At 38.2% G+C, this 12,612-nt stretch overlaps 2 protein-coding genes across 6 annotated transcripts in view; both read right to left on the bottom strand.

Annotated features, from left to right (window-relative positions):
• Positions 1-2,039: 2,039 nt before the first annotated feature.
• On the bottom strand, positions 2,040-4,919 carry LOC120900479 (L-dopachrome tautomerase yellow-f2). Its single transcript, XM_040307532.1, has 4 exons — positions 4,347-4,919; positions 3,236-3,342; positions 2,927-3,174; positions 2,040-2,844 (listed from the first exon to the last, which is right to left on the bottom strand). Exons 1-4 carry the CDS (start codon positions 4,583-4,585, stop codon positions 2,167-2,169), a joined length of 1,272 nt encoding a protein of 423 aa, XP_040163466.1. The 5' UTR covers positions 4,586-4,919; the 3' UTR covers positions 2,040-2,166.
• A 2,554-nt stretch (positions 4,920-7,473) lies between these two features.
• LOC120900478 (gamma-aminobutyric acid type B receptor subunit 1) overlaps positions 7,474-12,612 on the bottom strand; it is a 31,460-nt gene continuing 26,321 nt past the window's right edge. For 4 of the 5 annotated variants that reach the window (XM_040307527.1, XM_040307526.1, XM_040307528.1 and 1 more), the window contains one exon: positions 7,474-7,839. In XM_040307527.1, the coding sequence (XP_040163461.1) occupies positions 7,690-7,839 (150 nt within the window). In that variant the 3' untranslated portion in view covers positions 7,474-7,689. The remainder of the gene's footprint in view (positions 7,840-12,612) is intronic. The other variant, XM_040307530.1, reaches the window with a different exon arrangement.

A 12,612-nucleotide genomic window follows, 5' to 3' on the forward strand; every position in this document is an offset into this window, starting at 1 on the left:
GTAACAGTTCAATAAAAAAAATACATAGCAAAAACAAGATTTGCATCACAATTCACTGCGGCCACGGCAAAAGCCGGAGACGTTCCTTGAAGCACTGAGTCGAGATGTCGAAGTCGAAGCAATCCGAGACAGTATTGAAGACATCCGACATGCGGAACATAGGGTCAGACCGACCAGCGCTGGAACGGGGTTGAGCGAGCCGCAGAGTTTCTCTAGACCTAAGTGTTCGGGATGGTGCATAGATGCAACAAAGGCGATGAGTCGATAGAGCCATTTAGCAATCCAGCGATGAAAGAGCACTGTGCATTGCGTCTTCTGACCGAAAGAAGTTCAAGGCCTAGAAGACGGCACCGCGCAGCATACGGAGAAAGATTATTGCGATCCTGCCAGGGAAGTAGGCGTAGGGCATATCTCGTGAGCTTACGTTGAATCGCCTCAAGTCGAGCAATTGAAGAAGCGGTAGTTGGGCTCCAGACTACGCACGAATATTCCAGAATCGAACGAACGATACAGTTGTACACAGCTTTGATGCACATGGGGTTGCGGAATTCATTAGTTATCCGGATAACCACGCCAAGTAATTGATTTCCTCTAGCTACAACGTCATCAATATGCTGTTTAAAGTTCAAACTAGAGTCAAGCAGAACGCCCAGGTCTTTGGCATGATTTTGTCGATTAATTGCAGTGCCGTCTATGAAGTAGGTACCAGTAACTGGGCTCCTGCATCGACTAAAAGACACACAGTAGCATTTCTCGATGCAGATAGTCAGTCCATTACGCTTGCACCACGAACAGAAAATTTCGATGCAGTCTTGCAGGAATGTACAATCACCTGTGTTGTGAATAGGCGCAACAATTTTTGCGTCGTCGGCAAACAGACTGATACTGTCGGGAGGTAAAGCGAGGGTAACATCGTTGATAAACATTCTCATTACCAAAAGTAACGTCAAAATGGCCCTCAACAACGTTATTTGCGAAGCAATGCGGCCAGCGAATTGAAAAGTTAGGAGACTCCTGGGCTATGTGATACTAAGACTGCGTGATGTGTGAGTCTGTTTAGTCCTATAAGTCTTTATTTCAAAAATAACTTATTTGATACACGAATATTAACGGAACGCTTTTAAAAAGAATGAATCTTATAGCCAAAAACCAAATTAAATTTTTATTTTTATTTAAGCTGAACAATTCTGAGCGAGAAAATGTTGCCGTGACATTGTTATAGCGGTATATATTGAAATTTTCCCAGAAGCATCGGAAAGTAACGAAATAAAAATTAATCTTTCCTTTCTGCTCAAAGAACTTAAAACTTAGTCATCTTACTGCATACATCCTACGCAAAAAGCAATCTTACAGCCACAGGAAAGTAACTCAGCGTCAAACTTCACTAGAGTTTAAGTAAAGAGATTATGAAAAAATAATAGGTACTGGAGCAAAATGGCTTTGCTGTTCTCTTTTTTTTTATTATAATCCTAATCACTAGAAATGGTAGTCAAAGTATAAATTTCAATTAAAATCGAAACATTTCAAGCAAATAACCGCCAACGAAAATTTAAATTTACATTTCAATCGTTATACGCCAAATCTTATGCAATCCGCATACACGATATCGGGGTTTGCGTATGTGCTACGCAATGCCCTCACCTGGCTATCGTACAACATTCCCGGGGCCTTCTCTACTCTTTAGCCTAAGTTCTTTTTGCCCCGTTGCAGGCTGGACGCAAGTCTTAAAATTGCATGCAAAAGTACTGAAAATCTCGCCCCGATTGGGAAATAGAGCACGATAAAATGAAATTGGTTTTAAATTTTATTGATTTAACATTATAAAATACATTTAACGTAATCCGTACTCCAATCCTGACTATAGTTTTAGTCATTTTGCATGTAATTTTAAGTCTCGCGTCCAACCTGGGTTATACTACTTTTGACCAAATTTGGAATCGTTAAAACTTTAAACTGATTTTTTATCGTTCTTTACGGCTCAACCGAGGCGAGATATTCAGAAGTATACACTACACAAGAGAAACAACAACAAAATCACATCTATTGGGCTACGCAAAGATCTTTGTTCACAAATATTTATTTTGAAATCAACGAATGCATTAGTTAAAGGATAGTTTGAATGGTTAATGGTTCTTTTCCTGGTGAAAATACCCAGAGGAAATAGTCTTACTTATCGCATGGTGTACCCTTAATAATTTCTCGTGTTTCTCCTACTAAAATACGATAATTGTACTGTTCTGCGTCTAAACTGGTAAAAATAAACATAGGCAAGCGATCAGAGAGTACCCACAATGTCCCTTCGTTGTCTACTTTTAAATCGTTCGGAAATACTAACGCGTCACTGTCGGAATCCACTAACCCTTGAGTGTCTGCATTAAGTGGCATTATCGTATTCCAGCATCCCACACCATCTTTGTTGACCTGCGTGTAAAAAATTACACCCGTTTCCGAATCATAAAACTCTGCGGATGACTGCGAGTTTGGTCCACGATCACCCAACAGTTTATAGTCGTAGTATGCTTGTGGGCTCTGTGCATATGATTCATTTTGCAGCACCATGTTTGATACCATAAATTCCTTGGTGCTTGAAAATGCATGGAAATAGATGGGCCTCGTTCCGTCCTGCAAGCGTTTTCCGACAGCCATACCGAAAACACCATCAGTCCATTGAAAATTAACACCACCGATGTTGTAATCGCCAGCGAGAGGATCAAAATGGAAGAAGTTATGCTTTACACGCCACGATCGATCTTCTGCCAAAGAGTACACGATTACTGCGTAGCTTCCCAAGTCTGGAATATAGGCATGCGCATTATCGCAATCTCCACGCTCGGTATCGACAATCTACAGTTAAAATGGTACAATTGTAAAACAGGGATAATTCTTCTGATTACAAATCTCTGACTCGATAATATATGCTACTTACAACATTGGCAAAAAATGAATCCTCTTTAAGCAGTGTGCTGTTGAAGAAGTGTCGTCGAATGAGTTTATCTGTGTACAAGTCAAAAAGCACAAGTGAAGGAGGAGCATATTGAACAGCATCACCAAGAATGTCTGCAAGTCCGGTATCCATGACCCAAAGACGGTCACACTCATCGGCGCGGACGCGGAATGTTGATATAATTGTGGCATTATTTTTCAAAAAATTGGAGCCTGAACCATCATTACGCTCTGGAAGGAAATGAAGAGTAGAACCGTGCAAAGGAATGAAACGTATGTTTATATTATTTACCTGTTGGGAGTTCATTTTCAGTCCACCCTGGATAAGGGCGCAAATCAGGACTTATCCCGTCGGAAACGTTAACATATGTCAGCGAAGCGGCTACACCCGTCTTCCACCTGCAAAGAGATATAATTGAGTTTTAACTAGTTTATTTTGGTTTAGTAAATGAGTGTTTGTAGGCTTTAATCTTTAACTATAGATTAAACGGATTTTCGATCCTGTACGTGTAAAGACCACGGTGCCACTTTAGAACATAATAAAATGAAACGTATACTTGAACAAGGACAATCTGTTCGGGTTTCATGAGCAAAAATTAAAATTGACATTTATACCTTCTTGCAAAACAAGCCTATGTACGGCCTTTTCAAGGGCAACCCCTTTTTCTTTCGCCAGTGTATATTGAGGTTGGGTTAAGCCTAAATGGCTGCCGTATATAATCTAGCAAATAAGGAAGTATTACAAGATACTACATTATTATTAAAATACTATGGGTGTGAATACTATTAAAATACTATTAAAAAAACACTTAATTTTTTTAAAGTTTTCTCTATCAGACTTTCCTATTAAGACCGAATGCGCTCTCCAACAGTGATCATTACAACAGTGGTCTCCAACCTGTGGTCCGTGGCGTAACAGACGTGGTCCGCAAATGATTTGATTTTTAAAAGAAAAGCTTATTACAACACACGTCTTTCATTTTTTCCCACAATCAAGATTGAACTTTCAACAGGCATGTCTAGAATAATATTAAACAAAGTTTTGATGAAAAAGCGTTGAACTTAGTCTTCTAAACATATGCACTTAATATATGTGGAACTGTATTGCAAATGTATTTTCAAACACAAGTGGCCCGTGATCCTAAACAGGTTGGAGAGCACTGCATTACATCACATATTTATGAATCATTGTTACATACAACACTAGTAAAGCAGGAAAATACAAGAGAGAACGCCGTGTACATTATTAATCAGTACTGTACAACAAATTGCATTTATTTTACACTGACGATCAACGTTAACAAAGCGAGCATGTATCCGGTCTCGTTTTATGATCAAAAGTGGGAAATGTATTCACATTTAGCACAGGTATCGATAATATGAAATCTATTTCGATTGATTACCTTGGGACAGTAATAAACAGTTTGTCACGCCATCGTTCTAAACCCAGAGGCAGATTGTTGTGAACGATGTATTTGCCGGAATTCAAGGCAGCCACCTTAGCATCTTCTGAGGGCCAAGCGAACGAAACTTCACGCCACTTAAATTTTTCCTTCAGCTTCACACCAAAGACATCGGGCAGAAGCAACAACGCTCCAATAGTGATCACAGAGAGCACGATATTTGAAGTAGCCAGTATCATTGCACTGGTTGTTTCGGTCAACCCTTGAAAGTACACTTCACAATAGTTGTAACTCACTCGTACTCGATTGTTCTACTAATGAGAGAACGATTTGATGTTGCGTCCGTATAGCTACGCGGACAATCGTCAATTGATGGTACCACCGTGTTTGCATACGAGAAAGCCTACCTACAAAACCACCAACCATTTCTCAAAAGCGAAAAGGTTTGCTCTCGTAAAACCGGCTACAAATTGCTATATCAATGCGGATCAGAGCCCTCAACCCGCGTACCGGTTTTTGTTTCATCGTACTGTTGTTCCCTGTGCTTCTCTTTCCACTTTTGTTTCTCTCAGCACTGCGATCGTCATCTGCCCGTCAAGCACACAGCTCGCTCGAAATCTGAAAACGATTTCATCGATCCACCTAGTGCATTTGTGGAGTTGTAGTCTATGGAATAGTCTTTAAAAAGATCGTCGGTGGCATGTGATGCATCAACTAGTTAAAAAAACAACCGCTTTCAAGAAAGCCAAAATATTCATGTATGTTTAAAATCCTTCGACTGGGACTCGCCGAACACCTACGGTAAATTACCAGGGCATAGCACCGGACATAGTAACAAAAGCATAGCGCCAAAACGCCTCTTCAATTGCATAAGATCACTTGTTTCGACGTGACGAACAATCACGATCGCGATCTTCTAAATTATAAACTTGGTTAGCAACGCAACGAGTTTTTCTTTTCTTTTTAAACGTGATTATTGCCATTGCGTTCAACTAACAAAGCTACCTGCTACCGCACCTCAAACGTAAAGGTATATAGGCTTGAAGCCAGTAAAAAATAGCTGAATATTCAAAACATCTTCTTCCGACATGTTTTGCTTCGATCGCCTGTACCAAATCCGGTTCAAAACCACGATTTTACGCTATTCAAGTAGCTCTAACAAGGCATAACAAGATGTTTAAGTTCGAGATGATTATTGGGGTTTTGTAAACTATTCAGAGGGAATAAAGGTAGCAACTATCAAACAGTTACAGACAATTGATGAGTCGTTGAACTTCTCTCCTTATGATTACGTTCACTTCTGTTCGTTTGTAAATGCACTGTAAACATATTGTGTTTGATTTGCGAAAGCACCAAATATTGTATACATATCTCGTAGAGAGTAGCAAAACGGTGGTGTAAACAAATATTTAACTTTACATCTCTGTTTGTTGCTGTTGAATTAATATTACAATTTGATCTGCACAACTTTTGTTCTGTATATATACATTAAAATCGTTCAACAATTGACCTAGAACCAGTTTATTCTTTACGATTCGATGAGCATGAATAAATAGAAATTCGTTACAAAAAAGGCTATCGAAAGAGCAGTGATGCAATGTAATGGCATCAAATAGCAGTGGCACATAATGCCAAAACAATGAACACAATACGCAGAGGTGCTATACATGTGTACTAGTGATGGGCGGGTCGACCCGAACCTATCCGATCGGAGTCATCCGTACGCGACCCGGAGTCGTTCGGATCGACCCGAATGGTAAAAGTAGGTTCAGTAGGTGCAACGACTCCGGTAGGTTAGTTAGTTTGTTTGTCTGAACAGTTTAGAGAGGCTTTGGCTCCTGTGGAGTTTATTCGCCTCTTTACTCCGGTAGGTGCCAGATAACAGAAGTGACTCCGACCCGTTGGTGCAACGAGTTCGGCTCGGGTCGGGCCAAGGAGGGGTTTATTTCAACCCGTTGTTGCAGCGATCCGAACGATGAGTAAGTGCGAGAAAGCATAAGCGACTCCGATCTGTTGGTGAAGCGAGTTCGAGTTGGGTCGAGTCAAGGTAGGTTCAATACCCGACCCGAACTCGCTGCAACATCGGGTCGGAGTCGCAAATGCTTTTTCGCACTTACTCATCATTCTGGTCAACCCGAACTCGTTGCACCCGCGAGTCGGATTTGATTCCGACTCCGACCTAGCGCGCCCGTTCCACCCACGGGTCGGAAACGATTGGCTCGGACCCGACTCCGGGTCAGGTCGTGAAATGAATCGTATGTCCCATCACTATTGTGTACGTATTACGATGTTGCTTGAATGTGCTTTTTGTTTGTTCAACTAGTGTCGTTATATAAATGAAAATATTCATTAATTGTGGAATTAACAACATCTGTGTTGTCAGTCTTAGCAAACTTTTATTAAAAAGTGTACAAAACAAAAATCAAACGAATTAAATATCTGTAATGAAAATATGTCATTACCTTGTGTGTGGTACTATTCCCTTGGAATGCTGATTACTTTTCACACAATATAACGCATGCTGTGCATTGAAAGTGTCAAGGAGAGTGCAACAAATAATTGATTTCACACCTATTCAAAACGTTACCTTACGTGATGTGCAGAATGACGTTAATTCATGTAGGAGACGTCTTTGTTGGAGCCCATGGTGATCATTTATCATCAGAATGAAATCGGAGCTGTTAATAAACGAAGACAAAATAAAAACAAAATAATGATATGTTCTATACTTTAACGTGACTCAAAGATAACATACCTCAAAGCCTGCTATCAAAGATTTTTGGTGTGTTGTGAGAAGATCGACTACAATACATTTTTTCTAAAATCGAAATCGTATGAGTTGAATCTTTTGAATTTTAACGTTACATTCCTATTGGCCACATTTTTCGCAAAATCACCGATTCCATTTTATTCACAACCGTGTAACCCTACCATTGCGATTAAATTGTAAGTTTACATGTTAAATCTTTCATCGTTCTGTATCTTGCATTTATATTACAATAAAAGTCCATGCGTATGGAATAATAATAACAGGAGACGTTATTGAGTTTTGTTAAAATATACACTTTTTAAAATATTACTTTATTACGCTTCATGTATCCTACATAGCAGAAAATTTATTTCAGTGTTTTGAGCGTTGCTTTCTCCTATTTTATTGAGGAATTGTCGTATGGATTAAATTTCACTAGAATTACAATTTATTCACTACTATGCATGCTTTTACTTTCAATTTCAATTGTATTCTGCAATTCAGATAAACCATCATCATTTCATTTCATAATAAGAGTACATCATAACATATTTTTCAAGGATTCCTTCTGCACCTTCGTTGAAACATTTACAGTTACTTTTGAGCTAGCGCGGTTGAAGATGATCGATTGAATTGCATTCCTCCAGCAGTGGTGCCATTTGCGGATTCATTAAAGGGTTGTGCAGTATTTTTATTTTCCCGTTCTGTTAGTCGCTGCTTGAGCAGTCGTATTTTGTCTTCTTTCTGAAAATTTATCAAGCAAACAAATATTTTATCATTGTTTATATGAACTGAAACCATGCTAGAAAAGTACGAATCAACGATACAGTCTGAACTCACTGGTTGAACTTCGATTGTCTGCCAACTTTTAAATATGTGATTTTTTAGTTGGCACGTTTTTCCATACAAAAATATTCTATTTTTTCTCATACAAGCGAATGCATTTTAAATGAACTTTCAGCCAACTATCGAGCGGTCAACTAAAATGCATGCCAACTAAAAAGCATTCAACTATTGAATTCAGACGGTACACAGGTAATCCCCCGAAATAAAGGGGGGGGAGGGGGAAATTATGTGGTGAATAAAATTGTACTTTTTTATACTAAAATATATCACTTATATATTTTAAGTATTTATTACTTGACCTAGAATCCTTATTCTTATTCTTTGACCTAGAATCGTATCTACATTTTTTCGTAGCCTCTTATAAAACTATTCATGGAAAATCCTCCATCATACCCCACCATCTTTAATTGTGTATAAATAAGAAATATGAAAATACAAATATAATACGTAAAGCAGTTCACATTTACTCATACTTTACTTTAGCATCGGTCGCCATAACCTGGAAATTTTATCATTCTTATACAATGTCCCAGATATATGCTAACTTTGAGACTGCCTGGACAGTCCGAGTGGTATGCATCGTTTCCGAATTTTCCAAAAAGTCTCAAAATCAGAAAATGGGTGAAAATATGAGTCTGACTTTGAGGAGCCACCAGCAAACAAGAACTAAAACACATGCTACATGCCATCTTCGAGGATACCTTCCCAAAAACAGCCACTATGAGTAATTTACTGCTCACATCGTTAATCGAATTATTAAGACTGAATGTTAAAATCTTCTTCCTCAGTGGATAACAATTAGTATATCCATTATTCCTGTCTCGTAATCTACAATCTACTTTAGTTTCATTCAAATAACTGCCAAAGTTCTTCGCGGGCCGGATGCAAAGGGTTCGCAGACCGCTTGTGGCCCGCGGGCTGTATGTTTGACATACAGGCAGTCCATAAAGTATTCGTCTAGCTGAATATTTTGCAGAAAAAGGCAAGTTGTGGCCGCTATTGGCATGGGGCGGTAAAAGTAATGATGAGGTTTGTTAAAAAAAACTATCAATACACACGTACTGCTAAAAAATAACCATTTAAATAGTGCAATAACAACTAAATTAATTACAAAACTAAAAAAAGTAGTCTGATTGGCGCGCAAAAAGTATTCGTCTATTAGACTTTTGGCGTAATATGCGTTAGACAACAAAGGCTATGGAATCAAAAAATGTTTTGATCTTGTTTCTTATTGCATTTGTGACTATTATTGACAACTTGACCACCGCCATAACTCATTTGAACCTCAAAAAGGGCGTATTTTGACCCCCGCATCCTACGAGACTTGTTCCAATTAATCTTTGGTAGAAATATTATATTTCCGGATCACGTGGCCTATTTCCATTGAAAAATTAGCAATTGATATCATATTGAGAGTCTTCCGAATCGTTTTCATCAGTATAGTTTCAGCAGGTTTGGTGTTTTGGACAAATGACAATGCTCTGTATGTTCTCCCGCTCGACTGACCTTGAAACATGTGGTACTTTTTAAGTAAATTTTCTCAGAACTGGGACTCAAAGTACTTAAAATCTGCAAGTATATGTTTCCAAATCTTTTTTTCTATCAATTTGAATCATTTTTCTAGCTCATCTTTCCTCACTGAGCCCTAGTATCATGAGACCATGGTGCTACCGTTACACGAGATTTGCTGCTGCATCTTAGTAGACTGTTTTCGCTACAGTAGACGGTAACCGTATGACCTTGACGAGTTAAACTTGTAGTCATATGTTAGTAGATCCTAGTTTGAAATTAATTTTTGATTTATTTGATGCTCCTTACCAGATTTGGCCACATTTTTGTAACAACCCAGTCATTCAAGAAATACCATGACCAGCTACGATGAAATGCAGCATGACCCATCAACCAAATGTGACCGATATATTTTCCTGATCTTATTGGCCAACATAAAATTCACTAATTGCTGAGTAATATTTGATATGTTGGACATTAAACCGCTTCTTTCGTTAGATTAACCACAAGGCAGTTTGTCACACAATTAGTGTGAAAAAATGGCCAAACGTTGATCAAATGAACGAATGAGGCCTCCCACATGCCTTGTAGCCTTCGAAATCGGGTAGGATAGGTTATTCATAGGATTAAGATACGATTTTCGTCATCATGCTCGATTCATTTAACTTTCCCCCCTTAAGTGCCTCTCTGACCGCTTGAAGTGCCATTGAAACAACAGAAATGCATTGATTTAGAAGGAAGTCACCAGTAGATTGATAATGATAAATCTAATTCACGTCTTCGTAGTGTTTGTCCAGCGTAAATATTTAAAAAGCTAGATGGACGAATACTTTTTGCGCGCCTTTTTTTATGGATTTTGGTTGCTATTGCACTATTTTAATGCTTATTTTTTAGCAATACGTGTGTATTCATAGTCCTTTTATCAAATCTAATGATTACTTTTACCGTCCCATGCCTATTTCGGCCATAATTCGCCTATTTCTTTAAAAAAATGAGCTAGACCAGCTCTGACAAACTCATTTCATCAGAGGACCGCAAGTACAAATTTTCAGTGATTCGCGGGCCGCAAAGTTGAGAATGGAAAAAATACCCCAATATTTATGTAAAATACTACTTAGATTATTATTGTTAATCTAATTGATTTTTTGTACTACTCGCCTCTTATCTGTAATCGTTTGTTATGTACAAATTCACGATGTTATTTTTATATGTACTCTTTTTTATATTAGAAAAAAAAATATTATTGTACTTTCAATGTTATTATTAAAATAGGATATTTTCATTACTCGCGTTCTCTTACGGCAGTTGTGCTAGAAAATATCTGTCAAACACACTTTTTCACTGAAGTAGGGGAAGTCTAGCAGCCTGTGGTGAATCTTTTTCAAGCAATCCGAACTATCCATCGCTGGATGAATAACAAAAATATTTGAATGCGTAAAGAGCTTTATTTTTCACAATTGTTGCTTTTATCGTACACGAGGGCTTTCTTTCGTTTTTTGTGTGTCGTAGGAAGTGCCGTTCTGTTCGCTGTCATTCCTATTTTTTGCAGTCCTTGTAGATTAGTTTATTTCACCCGAGATAAGTATAAGTAGCCTAATTTTAAACTGTTTACACTTGTAATTTTTTGACAGATCAAGGAAAAATGTAATAACTCGTGTTTAAACATTATTTTTTGCTAATTTCCAAGTTCCAAGGGTTCTGGTGGCATATTCATTTCTTATAACAATATATATTCGTATTTTACGAATAACTTTTTTTAAATAACGATAATTTTATCTGACGAAGATTCGTGGAGTGTGATCACCGACAAACCGACGTGACACTGGCGTAACAAAAGTGTCCCACACGAAAGTACTGCCATTTGCATGTGAGGCGATCACTTCTGTCAAAGTAAGCTCTGTTCACTGCTGCTTCGATGTAAACAACTTTTCTAAGTACAAACGGCGGAGGAAGTGTTAGGCAAGATTTTGTGAGAATTTTTGGACAAAACACCCAGGAAAATCATTTTATAAGTTTCCAAATCAATGCAAAAGATGTGAGAAGTGAATACAAAAAGTGGTTTTAGCAGTTCCTCCTTTGTGGCAGTGTAGTAAGCGAATCATTATAGAGATGGCGCTAGTGTTTAACGTATTTTCATTTGAAATAAGGAGACAACTTTTGAAGCTAATTTTGTTCAAAGTGTCACGTCGGTTTGTCGGTGATGTGATCCCATACAGATCGGCAAATCTGTTTTTGACACTTGAAGGGAGATGATTCACGAATTGAGGAATTGAGGACTGTGTGAGCTTAGCTATTAATTAGCTTTGTATTGCAGGGCTTCGGCATTTCGATTGTTTTTATCCTTGATCTAAATCCTTTAGGCTTAAGCGTAATCATATAATTTTTGTTTTAATTTTTGGGGAGGTTGGAAAGTACATTAATTCGTCTTGCAGAATGGGGGGTACAAATAATTGCAACTTGGCTACAATCACTTCTATTAACATTTATGGTGGCATGATTATGACCAAAAACAGTGGCTCCAATCGAACATCAATGATGTAACATTCTAAGGTTGGAAAAAATTCGGAACCGAATGAATCCTTTACTCGGCAGTCGGGGGCATGGAGATTGTCAAATTCGGTGGGACAACCGATGACTCCAACGGTTCCGAATGGCTCCTAACGGCTCTATAGGCTTCGGACGGCACCGAACGGAACTGTTGGTTTGATTTGGCCAGATTCGACGTCGGAATAGCTAAGATCGGAAATGGTTTTGAGCCGTGGATGCGATTCTGAAATCAATCACTAGTTCTTGCGAAGTTTCCTAGTGTGTGTATCAAGTTATTTTCATTCTTTTTTCGTTTGTAGACAGTTGACGCAAATCTATTTTTCCATACAGAATATTCAATCGAGTGTGCACAAAATTTTGCTAATAGTCAGAATTTAATCGAAACATAATACGACTGAGCTTGCATTCGATTGAATGATTCTTAAGGGTCTCGATTGATATGTACGATTGTGTAGAATAAGTTTATGAGATGTTATGGGTACATTTATGTTAATTTCGAAAAATATACCAACAAAAGGATTGTTCTTTTCTGGAAAATTTAATACACTTTGACAGATAGTAATAACAGATTTATGGTTTGCAGTGCTTTTAGCAATTCTCAAAATATTCTCGCGG

Source organism: Anopheles arabiensis, chromosome 3 (genome assembly GCF_016920715.1).
Source record: "Anopheles arabiensis isolate DONGOLA chromosome 3, AaraD3, whole genome shotgun sequence".
NCBI lineage: Eukaryota > Metazoa > Arthropoda > Insecta > Diptera > Culicidae > Anopheles > Anopheles arabiensis.